The sequence below is a fragment of the Salvia hispanica genome, chromosome 5 (genome assembly GCF_023119035.1).
Source record: "Salvia hispanica cultivar TCC Black 2014 chromosome 5, UniMelb_Shisp_WGS_1.0, whole genome shotgun sequence".
Taxonomy (NCBI): Eukaryota; Viridiplantae; Streptophyta; class Magnoliopsida; order Lamiales; family Lamiaceae; genus Salvia; species Salvia hispanica.
This window is the reverse complement of record NC_062969.1, coordinates 4,114,455-4,135,129: the sequence shown is the minus strand read 5'-3', so window position 1 is coordinate 4,135,129 and position 20,675 is coordinate 4,114,455. Positions and strand designations below refer to the sequence as shown.

The 20,675-nt window shown below is 35.8% G+C and overlaps 6 protein-coding genes, 1 long non-coding RNA gene and 1 other non-coding gene across 9 annotated transcripts; 4 read left to right on the top strand and 4 right to left on the bottom strand.

The window, feature by feature from the left end:
• Nucleotides 1-1,249: 1,249 nt before the first annotated feature.
• Nucleotides 1,250-4,095, bottom strand: LOC125187467. Its single transcript, XR_007170614.1, has 3 exons — nt 3,981-4,095; nt 3,758-3,865; nt 1,250-1,748 (listed from the first exon to the last, which is right to left on the bottom strand). It is a non-coding gene; the product is annotated as an uncharacterized LOC125187467 (long non-coding RNA).
• LOC125187464 (protein NRT1/ PTR FAMILY 4.6-like) lies at nt 3,746-6,837 on the top strand. The gene is made up of 5 exons (XM_048084063.1): nt 3,746-3,880; nt 3,991-4,096; nt 4,170-4,387; nt 5,177-5,617; nt 5,689-6,837. Exons 1-5 carry the CDS (start codon nt 3,878-3,880, stop codon nt 6,694-6,696), a joined length of 1,776 nt encoding a protein of 591 aa, XP_047940020.1. The 5' UTR covers nt 3,746-3,877; the 3' UTR covers nt 6,697-6,837.
• A 211-nt stretch (nt 6,838-7,048) lies between these two features.
• On the top strand, nt 7,049-7,121 carry TRNAA-AGC. The gene has a single exon. It is a non-coding gene; the product is annotated as a tRNA-Ala (tRNA).
• Nucleotides 7,122-7,735: 614 nt separating this feature from the next.
• On the bottom strand, nt 7,736-9,233 carry LOC125187314. The gene is made up of 2 exons (XM_048083875.1): nt 9,016-9,233; nt 7,736-8,273 (listed from the first exon to the last, which is right to left on the bottom strand). Exons 1-2 carry the CDS (start codon nt 9,127-9,129, stop codon nt 7,830-7,832), a joined length of 558 nt encoding a protein of 185 aa, XP_047939832.1. The 5' UTR covers nt 9,130-9,233; the 3' UTR covers nt 7,736-7,829.
• Nucleotides 9,234-9,796: 563 nt separating this feature from the next.
• On the bottom strand, nt 9,797-10,631 carry LOC125191295. Its single transcript, XM_048088808.1, has 2 exons — nt 10,482-10,631; nt 9,797-10,365 (listed from the first exon to the last, which is right to left on the bottom strand). The coding sequence occupies exons 1-2, from the start codon at nt 10,600-10,602 to the stop codon at nt 9,893-9,895; spliced, it is 594 nt and encodes a 197-aa protein (XP_047944765.1). The 5' UTR covers nt 10,603-10,631; the 3' UTR covers nt 9,797-9,892.
• Nucleotides 10,632-11,382: 751 nt separating this feature from the next.
• LOC125191084 (pectate lyase-like) lies at nt 11,383-13,337 on the top strand. The gene is made up of 4 exons (XM_048088545.1): nt 11,383-11,701; nt 11,787-12,441; nt 12,650-12,892; nt 12,961-13,337. Exons 1-4 carry the CDS (start codon nt 11,511-11,513, stop codon nt 13,180-13,182), a joined length of 1,311 nt encoding a protein of 436 aa, XP_047944502.1. The 5' UTR covers nt 11,383-11,510; the 3' UTR covers nt 13,183-13,337.
• A 588-nt stretch (nt 13,338-13,925) lies between these two features.
• On the top strand, nt 13,926-17,171 carry LOC125190992 (ubiquitin-conjugating enzyme E2 2). 2 transcript variants are annotated; one of them, XM_048088437.1, is made up of 6 exons: nt 13,926-14,075; nt 14,605-14,737; nt 14,918-14,943; nt 15,619-15,708; nt 15,785-15,873; nt 16,860-17,171. In XM_048088437.1, exons 2-6 carry the CDS (start codon nt 14,613-14,615, stop codon nt 16,986-16,988), a joined length of 459 nt encoding a protein of 152 aa, XP_047944394.1. In that variant the 5' UTR covers nt 13,926-14,075; nt 14,605-14,612; the 3' UTR covers nt 16,989-17,171. The 2 variants fall into 2 exon arrangements, with proteins under 2 accessions (XP_047944394.1, XP_047944395.1); XM_048088438.1 differs by having other exon boundaries at nt 13,955-14,075; nt 14,594-14,737.
• Nucleotides 17,172-18,732: 1,561 nt separating this feature from the next.
• LOC125191248 (transcription factor PRE3-like) lies at nt 18,733-19,720 on the bottom strand. Its single transcript, XM_048088764.1, has 2 exons — nt 19,420-19,720; nt 18,733-19,013 (listed from the first exon to the last, which is right to left on the bottom strand). Exons 1-2 carry the CDS (start codon nt 19,534-19,536, stop codon nt 18,864-18,866), a joined length of 267 nt encoding a protein of 88 aa, XP_047944721.1. The 5' UTR covers nt 19,537-19,720; the 3' UTR covers nt 18,733-18,863.
• Nucleotides 19,721-20,675: the final 955 nt, after the last annotated feature.

Below are 20,675 nucleotides of genomic sequence, written 5' to 3'. Positions count from 1 at the left end.
TATAAAAAGTTACATAATTAAAGAACCTAAAATTACAAAATTAAATTTCCTAAAACTTACATTAATTATATATGAAAAATTATATGGAGTAATTTAAATTTCTATTTTTTAATTAAAATAAATTAGTTTCAACATCAAAGTTATAAAAATAAACAATTTAAAATATAATTTACAAATTAAAAATACCTCATGACAAATCATGCATAAATTAATACTCCATATAAAATATTTTATAACCAGTAATAAATTTAACTTTAGGAATTTGGGGCTAGTCCTAATACTACTATATACACAACACAGGCGCAGCCATATGATATCAACCACATTCACATATGACATATCCAAAAATGAGTAGAAGCAAAAATAGGAATTGTTGTGGTGGATAATCCAAAACACCTAAAATGAACAGTACATGATTGTTGTTGTATTTGTCACTTGATCCTTGTTTAGTGGATGATTAAGAATACTTTTCTTGTTTTAAAGTGGATGGTAACTTAAGGTCCTTGATTATTTTGATTTCCAAGTGATCAAATATGTTAGGTGTGTAGCCCACATTCCTAATGATGTGAGATATACTATAATCTATCCATCTCTTTCACCTTTAAGGCCTCTAGATATACGCCTTATATTTATTAATCTTATCACATCCCCAACATTCTTCCAACTAAATCACAACTTCAAATGTTTTCTTAATCATTCTTATCATAATATCTTAGTAAGAGCACCCACATCCTTATCACAATGGTCATATAAAAATATCCATCCATTGTGGATATATTTCAATGTAACCCACCAATTTCTTGGGTTGTACTCTATCAGTGAATTGAAAAAGTTAATAGAAGGTGAGTCCTACTTTTTATATTAGTTTTATAATAAAATGTGATTTGAAATAAGTTAGTAAAAATATGAGATCTACTATAAAATATGGTAAAAATTGAAACGTGACAAATTTTGCGGGATGTGCAGAAATGGAAAAATGTAACAAACTTTCTGGAACGGAGGGAGTAATTCTTAGTATTCATGTCTTTTAGGTGGCTTTAGCATACACCACAATTATTTAAGTGGCTTTAGAAAAAGCATAGTGTTGTCCTATTTGGATAACCATATCAACTTCCACTAACAGTAAATTGTAATCACACATATATTCACATTGCAATCAAGTAGAAATCATGGTAATTTGTAAACGGGTTGATGAATGAAGAATCTATACCTACAAAAGTGTTTTTTATTCCTTCTCATACGTATCCTTACAAATATTGATTTTACTTATAATATCATGATTCAAATATAGTTTAGTAAGTCAAAAAAATTGATAAAAAAAAAGTTCAAAATTTTAAACTTTTTATGTGAGTCGCACTTTACTATCCTGCTAATGATCCTACTCCTATAAGCAATGTATGTTGATGAAAAAGCATAAATTTAAAGTGAAATAGCACTAGTCATGTATTGATGGCTGGGTCCTCCAAGCCTTAGTGGGGGTGGCACGTCCTGCCCCTGGACCAGCACGAACAACGCCCTGTGGCCGGTTCTCACAGTCAAGCACTCAGGCGAACAGGGATTGGAGATCTCAAGTGTGGGGCACCATTTTTGAACGCACAGAATTTGACACGAAACCTCGTCCCCAAAGCTGATCCATCAAAGTTGAACCATAACCATACATAATGGAAGAGATATCAGACACATTTATTTCATATGGATGTCCTAGAATCTCTTCCTCAGCCATTACAGAAGAAGCGTATCGTCTTCATCTACATAGAAACACCAGATGTTTTCTTAAGGTTAGTCCAATGGCTGTTCTGAAAACAGAAAGTGATCTCAAAATCTTTCAAACTAAGCAATCTGGAAAACAGTTTATGTTAAGCAAGTCCTTAAACAGAAATTAACTAAGCAGCTAATCAAGCATTTACTTGTTTAAATATGAAAGAGGCGGTCCAGCAAATCCGGCCCCATCACGAAATGGCCAATTGTACTTCAGAAAATGACTTCAAGAGTGCCCTCTGTCTGAAGCAAGAGGATTCCAGGGTACTGGGACCAGCATACTAGATCATTTCTTGTAGCTTAATTTTACCACTCTAAATGAAATTATTCAGAATAATTGGACACAAGACCAAGAGACAGAAGTTATTAGTAAAAACAGACATTTTTCTTCAGAAATTTCCAGAATACAAACTATTGAGAGGACAGGAGACAGGAATAGGTTTGATTATGACAAAGTTGGAATGCATCATTCTCTCACGAGCTTCCACTAAGATCGGTCATCCGAGTTTCCAGTAGAGCACATTGTGAAGTTGTGTCAGGTTATGTTATGAAAGAGGGGTTATCCTAACCTAACAACAATGTTGTCTCGATGATAAGACCTATAACTACCAGACCTACACAGTGGTCAATTCCGGCCAACCAAACTCAACTCGAACTTATACATTTTGTCATGGGTTAGTACTTAGTAGTTTATACAATGAAAAAGTAGTGACAGAAGCATCTGTGACAGAGATGTATAGCTAAAAGTATAGCGTAGACAAAATGTATGATGATTTAAAGCGTTAACTCTCAAGCTTTTAATTCCTATGGCACCAAAATTCAGATTGACAGGGACTATGTCTATACACAGTTTCAGTAGGGTTCACATAGATACTGCACCTTATGACCTTAAGATCATACTATTGATGATTTTTTTTTTCACATTTTGGCATTTTTTTGTATTTTTATCATAACAATTCATTGGAACATGGTGACTGAAAAATGGGATTCACTGAGCATATGTAAACATGTCTGCGCTCTGAAGCAAAGAGGGTGCTTGTTATTAAATGTCTCACATCAATACTGTCAGGCATGATTTCAAGGATATACAGACCATCTTTTTCTGTTTTTTAAAACCACAAAGTTTGTCAACCAAGTGGTTTTTCTTTGAATATTTAATAACTAAAAAAGCTCAAGACTTTAGGAGCCAATAAATTCCTCAGTTTAACCTTCTTTTCTGATAAATGCAGATCAATATGCATGATTATAAACTATACATTCTCATAATTTTCTTGTTATTTCAGAATAACACAGCCAGAGAGATAGATGATTTATGCAGATCATAATCATCAATCAACTATACAAAAATAGCTCAAAGGGCAAACATCAGATGTAACCTGAGTACAAAAAATCGGAAGATAAATTCTAATCATATTCAGGCATAAGTCTAGTTCGTTGGTAGTTACTCTGAATGCCTATTCATGATCCCCTAGCACATGAAATGAGTTAAACTTGTAGGAATTTTGCTATACATCTAAAAATAATAAGGAAAGACAATATATGTGCACATATATAGACAGTATAATTCTCCTAAACTCTCTAGAATTTAGCATGTCTAAGATCCCATTTTTCATAAATCTTTATGTATCATGAAAATTTTCCTTAGTTCATTCATACAACAGACTATTAACAAACTGCCAGCTTGTGCAGGATAACCAAGGCCCCACCATATAGAGGACTTTCTCACCTCAAATTTACTGGTGTTGATCAAGAACCTAACTGTATATATTCTGGTGGTATCTAATCTTCCTCACCAGAAAATTAAAGATCAATCCAATTTGCACATGTCATTATCATAATTACCTTTTAAATAAAAATAGAAGAGAGAGAAGCCATCACTAACAGAATTAAATGCCTACGATTCCACATCAAAGAGTAAAGTCGGCTAGATCGCAAGGCATGAAAAAGGCACGTGCATGAGTACGTATGGTCATATCAATGAGTTCCAGATTTTTCTAACCAGATTGCACAAGCCGAAAACTCCAGTATTTAAAGGCCACTCCTGCTTAAATGCTGTGTAAGGTGACACACTCTGATAAGGTTTCAGAAAACCACATCATAGCAGATACTGAGAAAAGAGATGGTATGGTCCAAGTATTAGAATATTAATGAATTTCATTTCATCGTTTCAACATTTTTCTTTCTTTATCTTTATCGTTACTTAGTAAGTAATTTTCAATTACCTTGCTGTAGGATAAGGAGAATGGATCAAACAGGTGGGAAGGCTATGCAAACTGGAGAAACGGACCAGCCATTAGAGGCCGTCAGGGTGGTGCACTTGCAGCTTCTTTTGTCCTTGGTTAGTTTGTCCCAAAATCTAGTAACTGTCTTAAAAATAGCATGTTAACTTAACTCCCTGTTCAATATTTTAGCGGTCGAAGTCCTGGAGAACCTAGCATATCTGGCCAATGCAAGCAACTTGGTTCTCTACCTGACAAAGTTCATGAACTTTTCTCCATCTGCCTCAGCAAATACAGTTACGACTTTCATGGGGACTGCTTTCCTCCTTGCTCTATCTGGTGGCTTCTTGTCTGACTCCTACTTCACTACCTACTCAATCTATCTAATAAGTGCAACAATAGAGCTTCTGGTAAGATTTCAAAACTCCTTTTTTTGCAAACATCCTGCTTGCTCAATACTGTCAAAACAAAGACAAAACTCAACAGGATCCTCTAAAGCACAAAACCTTTTACCCTACATCACAAAAGACAGAAATCAATAGTGTACTTATTTTTACAAACGTAGGTCCACCTACTAACAAACAATACCAATTTAAGAATAGGAGACAATGTACCAACTTCTAGAATTTGGAATAACTGTATTCACATATAACAGGTAGAAATAAATACATGCACTCATACCATACTTTACTTATATAGTGGCAAGAAAAAATATCAATTTATAGTGGAAATATAGGAACCATATGGACTACAATATAAAAATATTAATATGTAAACAGTAACACAAACTAATAATGCATGGACCACTAGCAAAATCTTCATAAATGACACCCAAGAACCAAGTCAAATAATTACTAACATTTATTTGCCTGATTTTTGTTAGCCAATCAGATTTCTGGATTTCAATGTTGTGTCCCACTGGAGAGTTAATTCGAATCTTGACAAGATTTCATTTTCAACTTCAACACCTATTATTACTTAATATTGACGATTTAAAGTAAAAAAACAGCCCAAGTATCTAAGAATATAAAATTAGATGTTATACTTGCTTTGATTTTCTAATAAGCAAAATATAGAGTTAGAACAATTATGGCAACATGACATCAGTCAACATGCATTCTGATAACAAGATACTTATGTGATTTCAGAGTATGAAACATGAGCAACACATTAACTGATAGTACAAGTGTATGCAACAGGGTTTAGTGATTCTCACTGTGCAAGCTCATATTCCGTCCCTGAAACCACCCATCTGCAAGTCATTCAACAGAAACGTCTCGTGTCAGGAAGTTGACGAGGGCAAGGCAGCACTTTTATATGTAGGCCTTTACTTGGTTGCACTGGGTGTTGGTGGAATTAAAGGCTCACTTCCTCCTCACGGAGCTGAGCAGTTTGATGAGCATACTGCAGAAGGAAGGAAACAGAGATCATCATTCTTCAATTACTATGTATTCTCCCTCTCCTGTGGAGCATTAGTTGCTGTAACATTTGTGGTGTGGATTGAAGATAACAAAGGCTGGCAGTGGGGTTATGGAATTGCCACTGCAGCCATATTGATCTCTATACCAGTTTTCCTCCTCGGATCAGCTAGATACAGGATAAAAATTCCCACAGGAAGTCCTATCACAACCATGATTAAGGTACAGTCCAAACCATTTCCAAGAATCTCCACAGGCTAGCAGTCAGTAACTGTTTTATTTTTCTCGGACAGGTTTTGCTAGCTGCAACGTACAAGTCATGGATTTCAAGGAAAACAAAGAATGCTATTGACAATGTGAGCAGAACTCCATCAAGTTCAGCAGAGGTGACAGAGGATGAAGAGCATGGAGCAGGAAAGGACGAAATTCAAACCGTCACAGAAGATCTCAGGTTCCTCAACCGAGCATTAGATGCCGCACCAGCCCAACCAAGACTTCACTGCACCACAAAACAGATAGAAGATGTTAAATCAGTCCTTAAGATCCTTCCCATATTCATGTCAACAATTATTCTTAACTGCTGCCTTGCTCAGCTTTCCACCTTTTCGGTCCAACAAGCAGCCACCATGAACACCAAAATTGGATCTTTAAAAGTCCCACCAGCTTCCTTGCCAGTATTCCCTGTACTCTTCATAATGATACTTACCCCACTCTACAACCATATCATAGTCCCCTTCTCCAGAAAGCTGACCAACACCGAGATGGGAATCACACATCTTCAACGAATTGGGACCGGCCTAGTCCTCTCTATCCTGGCCATGGCCGTAGCAGCACTGGTGGAGGTGAAAAGGAAGCAGGTGGCGACACGATCAGGCCTAATAAACTCAAAGGAGCCTCTACCAATCACATTCCTTTGGGTGTCTTGGCAATACGTATTCCTCGGGTCAGCTGATCTTTTCAGCTTGGCAGGCCTGATGGATTTCTTCTTCACAGAGGCCCCATTCAGCATGAGGTCATTAGCAACCTCCCTATCATGGGCCTCACTAGCAATGGGATATTATCTCAGCTCAGTGCTAGTGAATGTGATCAACTGCATCACAGGCGCCTTCCATCATACACCATGGCTCCATGGCAGCAATTTGAACCACTATCACTTGGAAAGATTCTACTGGTTCATGTGCATCCTAAGTGGCTTGAACTTCCTGCACTATCTATTTTGGGCACAGCGCTACAGCTACAGAACATCGGAGCCTTGCAATCATATGGAGATTCAAAATCAGCACCAGTCATCTGAGGCTTGAGACCATGATCTGAATCTAGCTACTAATAGAATTGAGAAACTAAACTATGCAATGATATATAAATATCAACATTGTTTTCATATGAGTATTGTATTTGTATTGAAAGCATAGCAAATTAATGTTACTACTATTTGTGTTAAAGCAGACATGGAGTATTTAATTGACGGATTCTAGACAAGGACGAAACATCAAAACTGCTAATTGGTCCTTATCAGCTAGAACGACATAAACCTGAATATCTAGCAGTCTAGCTTAAGCCTTAATTCCACACATTCTGGATGGCAGGAATCACATAGTAGTAAATTAATTGGCAAAATATTGTATACAAATAGATGAATTATCTATATAAGAAGGGGATGTAGCTCAGATGGTAGAGCGCTCGCTTAGCATGCGAGAGGTACGGGGATCGATACCCCGCATCTCCATTTTATTACTTTTCATAACAATTTTGCAGTTTTTTCTACAGAATTCTGTTTGGTTTCTACAGAATTCTGTTTGGTTTTAAGCTTTACTTATTGTTGGATCTATGCTGTAATATTGCTTTTTGGTGTAGATATGAAAATGCATTTAAAAAAATATTTTCAAGTTTTAGTGATACTTATTTGAATCGAAAATGTGTCCTAAATCAAGAAAAAATTGGGTGACTAGCAGCCCGGTGTGTTTTCTAAATAGGAGGAAAATGTGGATTATATTACCCGATGCTCTTAGCGAATATTGAGGTCTACCTAATTAGCAAAGGTGTAGTTCAATTATCGTGACTAAATGATTATCCATTTAGAATTAAATTATAAGATTCTTTTAGTTAGAATGGATTACAATAACTAATTATCATAACATTAACGTATATGATTAAGTTATGGAATTTAATTATTTAGATAAAATATAATAAATATTCAATCATGATATCTTGCAAACAGTATAGTCCTAAAAAGTAGTGGTAAGATAATTGTTGACGACAAACAAAATAACTCTAAATTAATTAGTGCCCAATATATTTCACTAAAGAACTTTATTGATTCATTCACCCCAACATATTATATGACCAAAATAAAACCTTGAATAATATCAACCGTCAAACAAAGCGTAATAGAAAGCTATACTAATATACATAAAAAAGAACAAAACAATCCCAATTAATCAGCCTCTTGCAACCCTTCCACAAGAAGTGACCCCACAAACAACCCCACACCCCCAACCGCCAGCAGCCCTCCAATGAGGGCCTGCACCGCCACCAGCGCCGTCGAGTCATCCGGGATCACGACAACGACGAGCACAGCCGCCACCAAGAGGGGCAGGGCGGCGGAGGCCAATGCGGCTGGCGAAGTGTCCACGGCCTTCTCAAGCAGACTGAGCAGGCCGAGGTCCTCCGCTTTCGAGAGAAGGCCGAGCTTCTCTATGGATGATAGAGTCACGCCGAATTCCTCGGCTTTGGAGAGTAAGCCGGCTTTTTCGACGTTGCTCAGCACCTTCCGCTTCTCCAGCTTCTTGAACACGTCCACTTCTACCTCTTCGCGGCCCTCATAGAATAGTCCCGCACCGAACCACTCCTTTTTCCAATTCGAATCGTACTTATTCACCTGCAAATTCATTACAATATCAAGATTAAATTAACCCGAAATTCTTCTTCTTTTATTAACGCAACACTATCCTATGATAACAAATAAATACTCGTTCTAGTCTCTTTCTAAGTGACATGTTTTTCCTGTTTTGAATGTTTGACTCTAATTGACAAGTATATTTACTCCAACATCAATATCTTTACATCGAATCTTACTTATTCACCTATAAAAATAAATAAAATGTCGAGATTAAATTAACCATGGATAATTCTTATTCTTATAGTACTGGAGTAATTAGTTTTAAACGTTTTTCCTGTTTTAAATGTTTGACTCTAATCGACAGTATTTTTACTTCAACATCAATATTTTACTTCTAATCTTACTTATTCACCTATAAAAATGAATAAAATAGCGAGATTAAATTGACCATGGATTATTCTTATTTTTATAAGTACTTATTAGTTTTAATAACTAATGTGCAAGCGATTAAAATCAGTATTTAATTAGAACACTCAACTTTGCACATAGCATGAGACTTTAACAAGATAAATCCATACTGATGAAAAAATACATCTAATCATTTTGAATCTTAACAATGCAACTACGAAAATATAGTACAATTATAATTAATTACTATCATCTAGCATTGAATTGAATCGTGAAATTCAATATCATAAAACAAACTAATTATATATAATTATAATCTTAAGATACAATCTTGCAAACCGAACAATTAGGAAAATGATATTACGAAAAATACCTTCTTTTGTGGTGCCATGGCTAGGAAACGAGGGGCATAATTGGAAGGAAAAAGACGAGGACGGGAATTGGAGGGAAATAGACCATTTCCGGCCACTTTCGTTGCTGCTGCCATTAGCCGGATTTTGCCAACCGGCGGAGTGATTTGGCGTTAGGGATTGTTTGATAGTTTTCAAGCTAGCAAAATGTAATTCGATATTTGGGGGAGGAAATCTAGAGGTCCACCAATCAGGGCGCTGCTTATCCAAACTGGATTAATTGAGTGGATGTTATATTTACCTTTATCCACTGAATAAATGATTGGATTTGGGTCAGATTAAATCACTTGAGATTTGGGCCAACTCCCTAACTTATTTGGGCTGTGAAAATAACCTAAACTATGGGTCTAATAAACTTTATCCCATATAATTAATTTATGAAGATAATTAAATAGTTAATCTCTCGATTAATTATTTCCTTAACGAATGAGTCTTCAGATTCCTTAATAACTCCGCTATCGGATTAATATAGTGCTATTATATTTTGTTTCTAGAATTTTCCATGGTATGTAGATGAGAATTTATTATATAATAAAATTAATTGGGCCATCTTCTTATTATGAATTAGCTACTTTATAGTTTATGTGCAATGGTAATAATCATTCGTAATTTTATACCGCTCATGTAATGCTAGTAAATTTTATTTATGGTTATGCTTTTCATCTGTGATTTTCGCATATACGTTTGGTTATGATGCAATGTATAGTTGTCTGAAAAAATGGAGACACTGAAATGAATGAAAAATTGAAAATGAACATCATTCTTATACACATGCGATCCAATAATTTTATGTACACATAAAAATTTAAGTTCTAGCATGAAAGCTGTACAAGTATTTTACTAGGAACGAAGCTTAAGAATCATAAGCACCGTGATCACAGTCAAAGCAATCAATGCTGCTATATATAATGCAATTTTCATCATGGCGGACTTGTCTCCTCTAACAATTTTCAAATAATCTTTCCGAGGCTTAGTACTTCCTTGAGCCGGGACCTCTGGCTTTTCGACATTGCTGTTCCTGTCGTTGTTGTCGTATTGGTGAATTGAAGCATTATCACGCGGCTTCGGATTGATCTTATGCTCTTTGGGCATGGTGATTGCATGTTGTTGTTGGCCCTTCACTTTTGGTATAGTAACGCAATAAATTTGGTTATCTTCGAACAATCCCATGGCATCGTCCAGCTTAGCATCACTTGGAATCTCATACGTCTCCTCAAAGCTCACGTACTTGTGCTCAGTCACTTGTTTGTTGCCACGCACCACTAGATGACCGTACTTATCCATGTGTATGGTGATGTCGTTTGCCTCGAACCCTTCAAATTATATAGATTTAAGAACAAAATTGGACATGAAAAAAGGTAAATAATGTTGGACAACCATGATCATCATGTGTAGCTAGCAACAAATTAAAACCATGTATTATTATTACCGGGGAGTGTTAAGCGTAAGTAATGGAAATCATGATCCTGCTTCCATCCATGAGGTGGAGTTATCTCTGTAAAAATCATGCTCAAATCTCTCTTGCCCAAACCTCTCTCTGTCCTTGCCATTGCTAATCTCTCTCTCAATTTCTCTCTATGTGGTTTGTGTAATGATGTTGAGACAAAAGATGAAACAAGATATACATATAGAATATGCTGTTTGTAGTTTGGCTTGGAAGTTAGTTAATGAGGATTCTATCTAACTAAATTAGTACATTGCTTGAGCTTGGAAGAGAGAATAGCCAAAGGGAAGAGATGTGGTTCTTTTCTTTGTAAAAGTGACCTTTTCAAGCCGTTTCGAATCTTCACATTTTTAATTCACACAAAATAATGAGTTTTAATGTCATTTATAAAGAATGACATCATTTGTAGTTATATAATTAAATAGTTATAGTTATAATATTAATAAGCATGATTATTAAGTGTATATATCTTGGCGTCCAAATGACATAATTGGGTAAATAAAGTTTGTTATAATATTACTTTATGATATAAATGTCTTCATATGCCGGCCAAATTTTTTGTCATGAGTATTAAAAAATTTAGTGACAATATATAACATGTCGATTTGTCACGGTAAAAATTCATGAATAATATTTGTCACAGTAATAATTTAATACATTTGACCATCCTCCACATTTCTCTCCCAAGTCATTCACTAATCTTTCCCACTTTTCCCTCTTGACTTCTCATTCTCATTATCCATTTCTTCCACAAATATTGGTTGATTCAACATTTTAGTTGGGATGCACTATTGCAGAGATATCATACCTATCTCACACTTCAAACACCACCATTGCACACCACATATGCTTAACTTCTTTTTAATTATGTGGGTTTTATATTTCGCATGATGTTGCTAAAACTTCCCATAGATTATGTAGGTCAAATAACTTAGTAGGAAAAAACAAAAAACAAAAAAAAAGAAAGAAAAAACAGTAGGAAAAGAATAAAATATTTATCCATTCATCTCAAGAATGGATCCTCTTAGGTTTATGTTGGTTTTCTTGATTTCTCTTGTGGCCTTGGTCACCACAAAGGCAAACAATACTGAAACAGACGACATCGTGTGGCGAGAACGTGCATTACAAGCGAGGCAAGCTAATCAACAGGCGTATGAACCAAATCCTCACATTGTCCTAAATCATTTAAACTCACATGTTCACAAGTAAGTTTATTTAATTATGTCTTTATATGCTAAACTTTTCAAACATAATAGTAACATTCCATTTCGGGCTAATTAATTTGTGAAGGGCATTTAAAGGATACAACTCGACAAGAAGAGGTCTAGGTAAGCGCCCTAGTGGGCCATGCGAGGCCACAAACCCTATCGACCAATGTTGGAGGTGTGACCCACACTGGGAAAAAAACCGCAAGAAGCTAGCCGATTGTGTCCTAGGGTTCGGGCGCCACACCACGGGGGGCAAGGCGGGAAAGATCTACATGGTGACGGACCCCTCAGACAACGACCTAGTCAACCCTAAGCCGGGAACCCTAAGGCACGCGGTGATCCAGACAGAGCCACTCTGGATCATATTCGCGCGCCACATGGTGATCCGGCTCTCTCAGGAGCTGATCTTCACATGCAACAAGACCATCGATGGGCGTGGGGCCCAGATCCACATCGCCAAGGGCGCCGGATTCATGATCCAGTACGTGAGCAACGTGATCATACACAACATCAAGATCTACGACATCAAAGTTGGCAGCGGAGGCCTCGTGCGAGACTCCATCACTCACTACGGGCAGCGTGGGCAGAGCGACGGCGATGCTGTCTCCGTCTTCGGATCTAGCAACATTTGGCTTGACCACTTGTCCCTATCTAGTTGCTATGATGGCCTAATCGATGTGGTCAAAGGGTCGACGGCTGTCACCATCTCAAATTGCCATTTAACTCGCCATAATGATGTATGTAATGTGATTTCAAAACAAAGTCGGGGTTGGGGTATTTTATGTCGGTGTAAAGAGAGAACTGAAACCACTATATAAATCTAATAGGTCACTCCTCTTATCACTAATTAGTTTTACCGTGAAAATTATCTATCGAGGTTTTAGGATGGAACCTTATGGATTTCTATCAGGGACAAGACAAATAATACTAATCGAATATATGCAGGTTTTGCTATTTGGAGCAAGCGATAGCTACTCGGATGACAAGATAATGCAAGTAACAGTGGCGTTTAACCATTTTGGGAAAGGTTTGATTCAAAGAATGCCGCGAGTGAGGTATGGGTATGCACACATTGTGAACAACGACTACACACATTGGGAAATGTACGCGATCGGAGGAAGCCAAGGCCCCACCTTACTTAGCCAGGGCAACCGCTTCATTGCCTCAGATAACAGGAATGCCAAAGAGGTATTTATCAGTAAATTCCGTTTATTTTGTAATGAATGATGATTATGATGTTGTTTGTCATAATGTAGGTGACTAAGAGAGAGTACACGACAGAGAGTGTGTGGAAGAATTGGGTGTGGAAATCAGAGGGAGATGTGTTGCAAAATGGCGCGTTTTTTATCCAATCGGGAGATCCTCATCATAAGTTTGTACATGGCCCCGAGTATATTCCTCCTAAACCGGGCCAATTTGCAAGCACGTTGGTGCGACACTCTGGCCATTTGAAATGTATTCCCGATCTACCTTGTTAACAATGCACATGTATCTATCGTCACTTGGACTTTATTAGAACTGATGATCAAGAGAAATCAATTCTACTACTTGAAAAAACAGATGTTAGTTAGTTGATGTAAATACTCTGCACTTCTAGTGTAAAATTGGTGGAACTTGTAAATTTTCTCGCAATAGTGATTCATTGTATTAGTGTAACTTTATTATTTTTAACAAGTAAATTCTCTGTCCACTATTAATTTGTCTCATTTCACTAATTCAATTTCTTTATATTTTATTGTATAAAACTAATATGTACGAATTAGACGATTATATTTCACTAGTTTTTCTATCCATATTTTTTATATTTCTTAAAATTTGAAGTATTAAAGAGTAGCATATGTAATCGTAGAGAGATGAAGCATGTCCATCGTGACAGAATTAATTCTATATTAATGGATTTGGTCGAGTCAGAAAAAGTGATGAATGGAAGAGATGATTTGTAACAAACACGTGATCCTGGAAGTGAACCAAGGAAATCATTAATTCTTACAAATAATCAACCTTATTCCATAATGAAACACATTTAAATATTTAATTATGAGAAAAGTAAATTTTGTTTATCGAATCCGCAAGTGTATTTTTGTAACAAAATACTCATATATGCGAAATTATTCTGGAAGTGATATAGGAGAATTATTAATTCTTACAGATAATCAGTATTATCCCATGTTTAATCATATTTAATTGTTAAAAAAAGAAGTGAAAACAAATATCCCAAGATTAATCTCGCCAGTGAAAAAGTGGGACACCAATCCCCAAATGAAGTCATACTAAACGCAATACCAATATAAAGATTCGATTTTTCCTCTTTCCCTTCCATTTCTCCACTCGAGCTCCATCCCTGCTCTCTGCCAAGACTTCACTCAAAAAGGTAAGCGCATACCCTTTTCTGAATTTAATGAATCAATTGCTAATTAGATCTTTTATTCTAGAAATGCGTCGAGATTTTGATTTTGATTTTGATGGGGAAACCCTTGAATTCGTGTTGCCCGTTCAATTGCTCCCCTTTTTTAAGCCGTTGGATCTTCATATTTGTGGCTGATTAACCCTAATCAGCCTATGTGGAAAATATAGGTGGATTATTACCTGTTGTTGGTAGGAATTATTATTGATGTGAGGAGCTGGGATTTTGGTGCCCTATTTGTTCTAATCTTATTCTATACACTAAGTTGCCTAATTAAATGTCGATATTCCTTGTCTTTGGTTTCTGTTCTGATGAATTATTGCAATGGTGTGCTCAATTCATGTTTATGATCGAGTCAATTTTGGATTATGAACTGCTACAGCTTAGGGATGTCTAAAAAAGGATTGCTTTTGAGGTTGTGTTACTTGCTAAGTTGGTTTGATTGTTTGTATCTCCTGCCCTTTGGGTTGGTAAATATATCTCAGTGCTTCTGCAGGCAATAATATGTCGACTCCATCTCGAAAGAGACTGATGAGGGACTTCAAGAGATTGCAGCATGACCCACCTGCCGGTATCAGTGGGGCACCGCAAGACAACAACATTATGCTCTGGAATGCTGTTATATTTGGGTTAGTTCGTTGTCTACATCTAGTCAAGCAGGGTTTCACTTCTAAAGGATTGTGTTACTTCAATGTTTCTTTATAACTTAGTACTCTACAATTAAGCTGGTGATTATTTTGTTTATCTTTGTAGTTCATAAAGTTTGGTTAGTTACGCTAATTGTGGTGTGTTTGTTGTGTGGATTGCAGCCCGGATGATACACCGTGGGACGGAGGTCAGTATATATGCTGGAACTTAACTGTACATCTTTATTTGCATGGTCCACTTGTGTATTTCTGCCTTTTCATGTGTATCCCTAAATCCCCATGTGCTATAAACGAGCATGTTTGCTCTCTGAGGTCTTGGAATGTTATGGTCTGTCTTGTGCCTTTTAATGGAGTATTATAGACGCATCCGGATTAAGATGAGTAGTTGCAATAGATAGTGCAGAAAAATGCGCAGCTTTATAGATCTCATTATTAAGATCATTTGCCTTTATTAGACATGAATGATATATGACCTGATTCTTCGGGCCCTAAGTTCACCAAACAATGAATTCATGCTAACTTAAAGTTTTGCTAGATACCTCATTTAGTGGTGTCATATCTTTGAGGTTGTCGAAATATCAAAACATCCACCTTGTTTATTTATGAACTAGTTTTCTTGCAATGCAGAGATGATGACAGTAATGGGGTCCATCTTGCGGGATCTTGTAGATAGAGCTAGATAACCCATTGTAGAAAAGTATTTGCTTTTATCATCACTGTTAATGCATATTTCTTAATATATTAAAGAATATTTTTGTTGTCCAATAAGTTTGCATGCTTTATTATGCTTGTGCTTGCATGCTACTCATTATTCATGATATTTGGGTGGCGTAAATTCATTGGCCGTGCTTTGAATTTGGCAGGTACGTTCAAGTTGACCCTTCAGTTCACAGAAGATTATCCAAACAAGCCACCAACAGTTCGATTTGTTTCTAGAATGTTCCACCCAAATAGTATGTCAACTGCATGAGGGTTCAATAATGCCATATATTTGTTTATTATGTGCTTAAATTTGTCCGTTTGCTTTAGTTTATGCGGATGGAAGCATATGTTTGGACATTCTTCAAAATCAGTGGAGCCCTATTTATGATGTTGCAGCTATACTAACTTCAATCCAGGTAAATATGCTGCTATGTGTTACTTTGAACATTTTATAATGCTAGCTAAAATATCTGATGTCCTGAATAATATCCTGTTGCTTGTATTCTTAATGAAATGAATTTTTTTATGCTTCTGCCTTCTGGTTATACTCAGGAAACAAATGTCTACCAATCGGGGTTAGATAAATGGTTAATAATATTTCAGATACTTGTATGTAAACATATCTGCTACCAGGGGCAGAGCCACCTTATAAGAATGTGGGGCAAATGCCCCTCCTCAAATATGTTTGCATGTACTAATTTATTGTCCAATTTTGTAAAAATATTTGAATTTCCTTGTATTTGCCCCTTCTCAAATGCTCAAAATTTCCTCACATATAATTTTGCCCCCTTTCATCTATAACCTGGCTCCGCCCCTGTCTGCTACGGCCATCATTATCCGAGAAAGATGCTTTTGAGTTGAACATGCTAATGGAAGTTGTTATGCATCAGTTATAGATAATTTTTCTTTTGACGTCATGGTTTGGCATCTTAACATCAGTACATTGCTTCAATTTTTGTTTACTCTGTCGCATTTGTATATGCAAGCACCTATCTTTCTGTCTCTCACTCTCACACACGCGCACACAGAATGTGATAATGGTTCATGCTAAATACTGGATCCCCGTAACTCCTCTTGACGATCTGCTGGGCTGCATTTGATTAAGCAGCCACATAAGTAGTCCCTTTCTGCTTATCTAAAGAAAATCGTCCACGTAAAAAGATTGATTGATTCCTCTTTTTAAGACGCATGATTAGGTTGCTGTATTCTGATGTCTGCAACCAACCGCAACTTGTGATTGTTTAAAGTTGTAGTATGGCTTTTGGAGATCTATTGCTATAATAAAGCCTTATTTTCATTTTCCACATACATGAAAGACCTGCTTGGTTTCATATATTTGAATGAATAACGATGATGTATCTGTCTCAATAGAAAAGGTTGACATCCATTTTTAATTATGCAGTCTTTGCTGTGTGACCCCAATCCGAATTCCCCTGCAAATTCTGAAGCTGCTCGGATGTTCAGCGAGAATAAGAGAGAATACAATCGCAGAGTGAGGGAAATCGTGGAGCAGAGCTGGACGGCTGATTAAAATCGAGGATCAGTGTTTGGAGGCGTAAGTTTACTTATGGTATGTATTGGGATATTTGTCTGTTTGAATTGGATCAAGTTATTTAGCTTATAAATCATGCCAAGACTGCTGCATTATATCGTGTAAATTTGTGACTGGGAATTGTAATGAATGTATTACTCGGACATCGATCTTATTTTGCAACTCTTTCGGTCCTCATTATATCATTGAGAACACTGATGAGCCACCAAAACCCGATGCCCAACAACGTTACGATATGTTGAATGGTGTTGATAATGATAATGAGTTGTGGCCTTGTTATAAGAAGAATTCACAATTGGCATGTGGTTCTCCTAATGACGTTGAAGGCATAAATTTCACTTCATGTGAATAGCATTTTGCACTATATAGGTAAAAATACCAAATTTAACAGCGCTGGGCAGTCTAAATGGATTGTTTATTTGGCGTGTTCTAATTACAAAAATTAGAATAAAAAATATTATTATTTAATTGCAAAAATTACAAGAATTCACAAGATTTAGATTGTTTATTCTTTGTATAGCAATAGCTTTTTTCTTCTAAAGCTAGAATTTTGGTTTAGCAGTCTGTATTTAGTTTGAAGTTTCATGTTCCTATGAGTCTGATTGCAATTATAAATAGCTAGTAGGAGTACTAATTTAAAGGTTAGGATGGAAGATCTGCAATAATAGTACTACTAACAAAAAATAACATGAATTATTAATACTGCTAGTAACGAAATTTGCCTATTTGAGGTCCGATCTACTTCTCGGGGCCTACGTTGAGAAAGTAAAAAATAAATGCAAATGTTTTCTCTGTAATTAGATTGTGACATCAACGTTTCATCATGATTTATGGGAATTGATGAGGTTTTTATGAACCAAATTTAGAGAACGTTGCCTGCCAAAATTTTCGTGCTTCCGTAAGCGAAAATTCTACACAAATGATAAAGCATGGCCATAACTTTCAATTTTGTTAGCATGCATATTAATTAATTAATTTTAGATTTTAATTTTTTTTTTTAAAATAGCATGTCAATAAAACTTCAAACAAGAAAATAAAAATTAAAGGTGGAATTTATTATAACAGAATAGTGATAGATAGAAGAATACAATTTCCCATTTAATTAGGCGGTAAGGCAGATTGTCAAAGTTAGTACAGTAGTATATATGATTAATTTGGTTGATAAATGATAATGATGAGGTGGTTTGAGATCTGATGCAAGATTATTAACTTATCAATCCATACTTCAAACTCAACTTTGGAAGTTATTTATTTAGTTATATGACTATATCAATAGTAGTTAATATTCACATAGTATAATACTCCCTCCGTCCATGAAAATTCGTCCCGGTTTGACCGGGCACGAGTTTTAAGAAATGTAATGGAAAGTGAGTTGAAAAAGTTAGTGGATTGTGAGTCCTACTTTTATATATTAGTTTTATAATAAAATGTGAGTAGGAATGAGTTAGTGGAATATGAGGTCCACTACCAAAAATGGTAAAAGTGAAATGGGACAAATTTGGACAAATTTTGGAGGACGGACGGAAATGGAAAACTGGAACAAATTTTCGTGGACGGAGGGAGTACATGCGATCAGCTAGCTAGCTACCACGCTTCTAGTAGTCTAGGCGCTTCTAGTAGTCTATTTCTTATTTTATTTCTCCATTGCACGGTACATGAATAATTTTATGCAATGTTAAAATATAAAGGTAAATAATAATAATAAGAAGAAGATGATCTGAAATTTAATTTTATTACATTAAATCCTCGTCTACGTAGCATGAAACAACTCTAGAAACAAATTACAGGAGATGATTGGCGGAGAAAATAGCAATTAAAATTCAAAGTCGAAAAAATATGGAATATTAAAACTAGCTAGTGCATTAGTAAGCTTCTAATAAGATCAGCTTGAGTTGTGTCTGCGTTTTCAAGCAATTCGGACAACCTCTCACTCAACTCATCAACTTCTCTGTGCAAGCTTCTAATGTAGTTGCATGTCTCCTGCAACACTTTGGTCGCCGACTTCTGCAAAATACCACAAAAATTAAATTCATATGAAATTATTAAAGCATATATATATAGTTGCAGTTTGGTATAGATTGAAAGTATCATGATATTTTAAAAGTAGTAGTTATATTTTATTTTTCCTTGCACATGCATTGAGCTTGGTCTGACATCTAATATTATAAAGAAGACATAAACAAATGGCAGGGTGGGAACTTTTCATGTTCAAGAATATTATGGCACAATATTTTTAATTTATTTATACTAGCATCACACAGTTCCAAGGTTATCTTCAACACCATGAAAACTTAAAACTTTGGGGCTTGTGATGATTTTGAAATTAATTACATCAATATTAATCTTATAGGTTGCAAGCCAAAAATTAATTCAATTGATTGTAATTACTTATGTAAAGAAAAAAGTGTACCTTGTCAGAGCGTCTATTGTGCATCTCGGGAAGAAGTTGCTGAAGCCTGGAGACGAGATCGTTGATTTGATCTTCTGTGATCCTTGAAGATCCAGATCTTGATCTTCGGCTCGACATTTTATGTATACGTGAGATTAATGTGAAATGTGAGAGGATAAATTAATTAGACGAAACTAAGGCTGTATATATAGTATGGTGAGAAGTGAATAGAGTTGAGCTAGTAGTGGAAAGGAAGAGAGGATAAATTAGTAGGAAAGTAGTGTAAAAACACAGTACTAAGTTTGTAGTTGAGTAGAAAGAAACAGTTGGTGTCTGGGAGTGAAGAAGACAATTGCATGAGAGGTCTTGCCTTTAAATAGGGTTTCCAATTTGTTTATATTTTTTACTACATGTTAATCAGCTGTATATAGCATCTCCATCCGGATTAATTTAATGAGATGAAAAACTGAGCTGAAATATATCATCTCATTAAAAATCTTATCGTTTCATTATTTTTATAACATCGCATCATATGATCTAGTTTTGGCTATGCAAAATATCTCAATTTTTTCATGTCATTAATTTTATAAAAGTGAAATTGATGAGTGTACATTTTCTAAAAAAAAATAATACTACACCTAATAGTAGGTAAAGACTCAAATAGACAATTTGTTTTTATTTGTTCACTAGAGGACTAAGATTATACTCAGTACTAAGGTATATATGATTATATTCTGTGTCCCATATAAATACTAAATATAGTACTGTAAAATATATTCAGGCACGGTAAAAATCTTTTGGAAAAATGAATGGAAACAAATAAATGGAGTAGTAGAAAGAAGAGAAATAATTGAAAGTTAAGTTGGAGACAATCTCCGCAAGATAATATTGCTGCAATTGTCTCCGCTATTCGTGCTTACATATTGCTGCAATTGTCTCCAAAATACAACACTTCAGGGTCTAGCTCGATATTCTGACGAATCTGCTTCGTACTCGAGCCTGAATATGTGGTTCTTCGACTTATCTAATATGTTCATGTATGTTTTGTATATTCGATTGGATCGAATTTAACAATTTCCGCAATTTATAAATGCCTATTTATAGGTTGCGGGTGGTTGTTCACTAAGTGTGGTTTGTACGAAGTGCAAATTGTGCTTATGAACTCGCTTGTAACATGCTTGGACTCGGGTGGTAACGAATCTATATACTTGATACCCGAGGCTGAGTATGTAGTTCTACGACAAATTTGAATTTAACTAATTCTGGAAATTTGATTC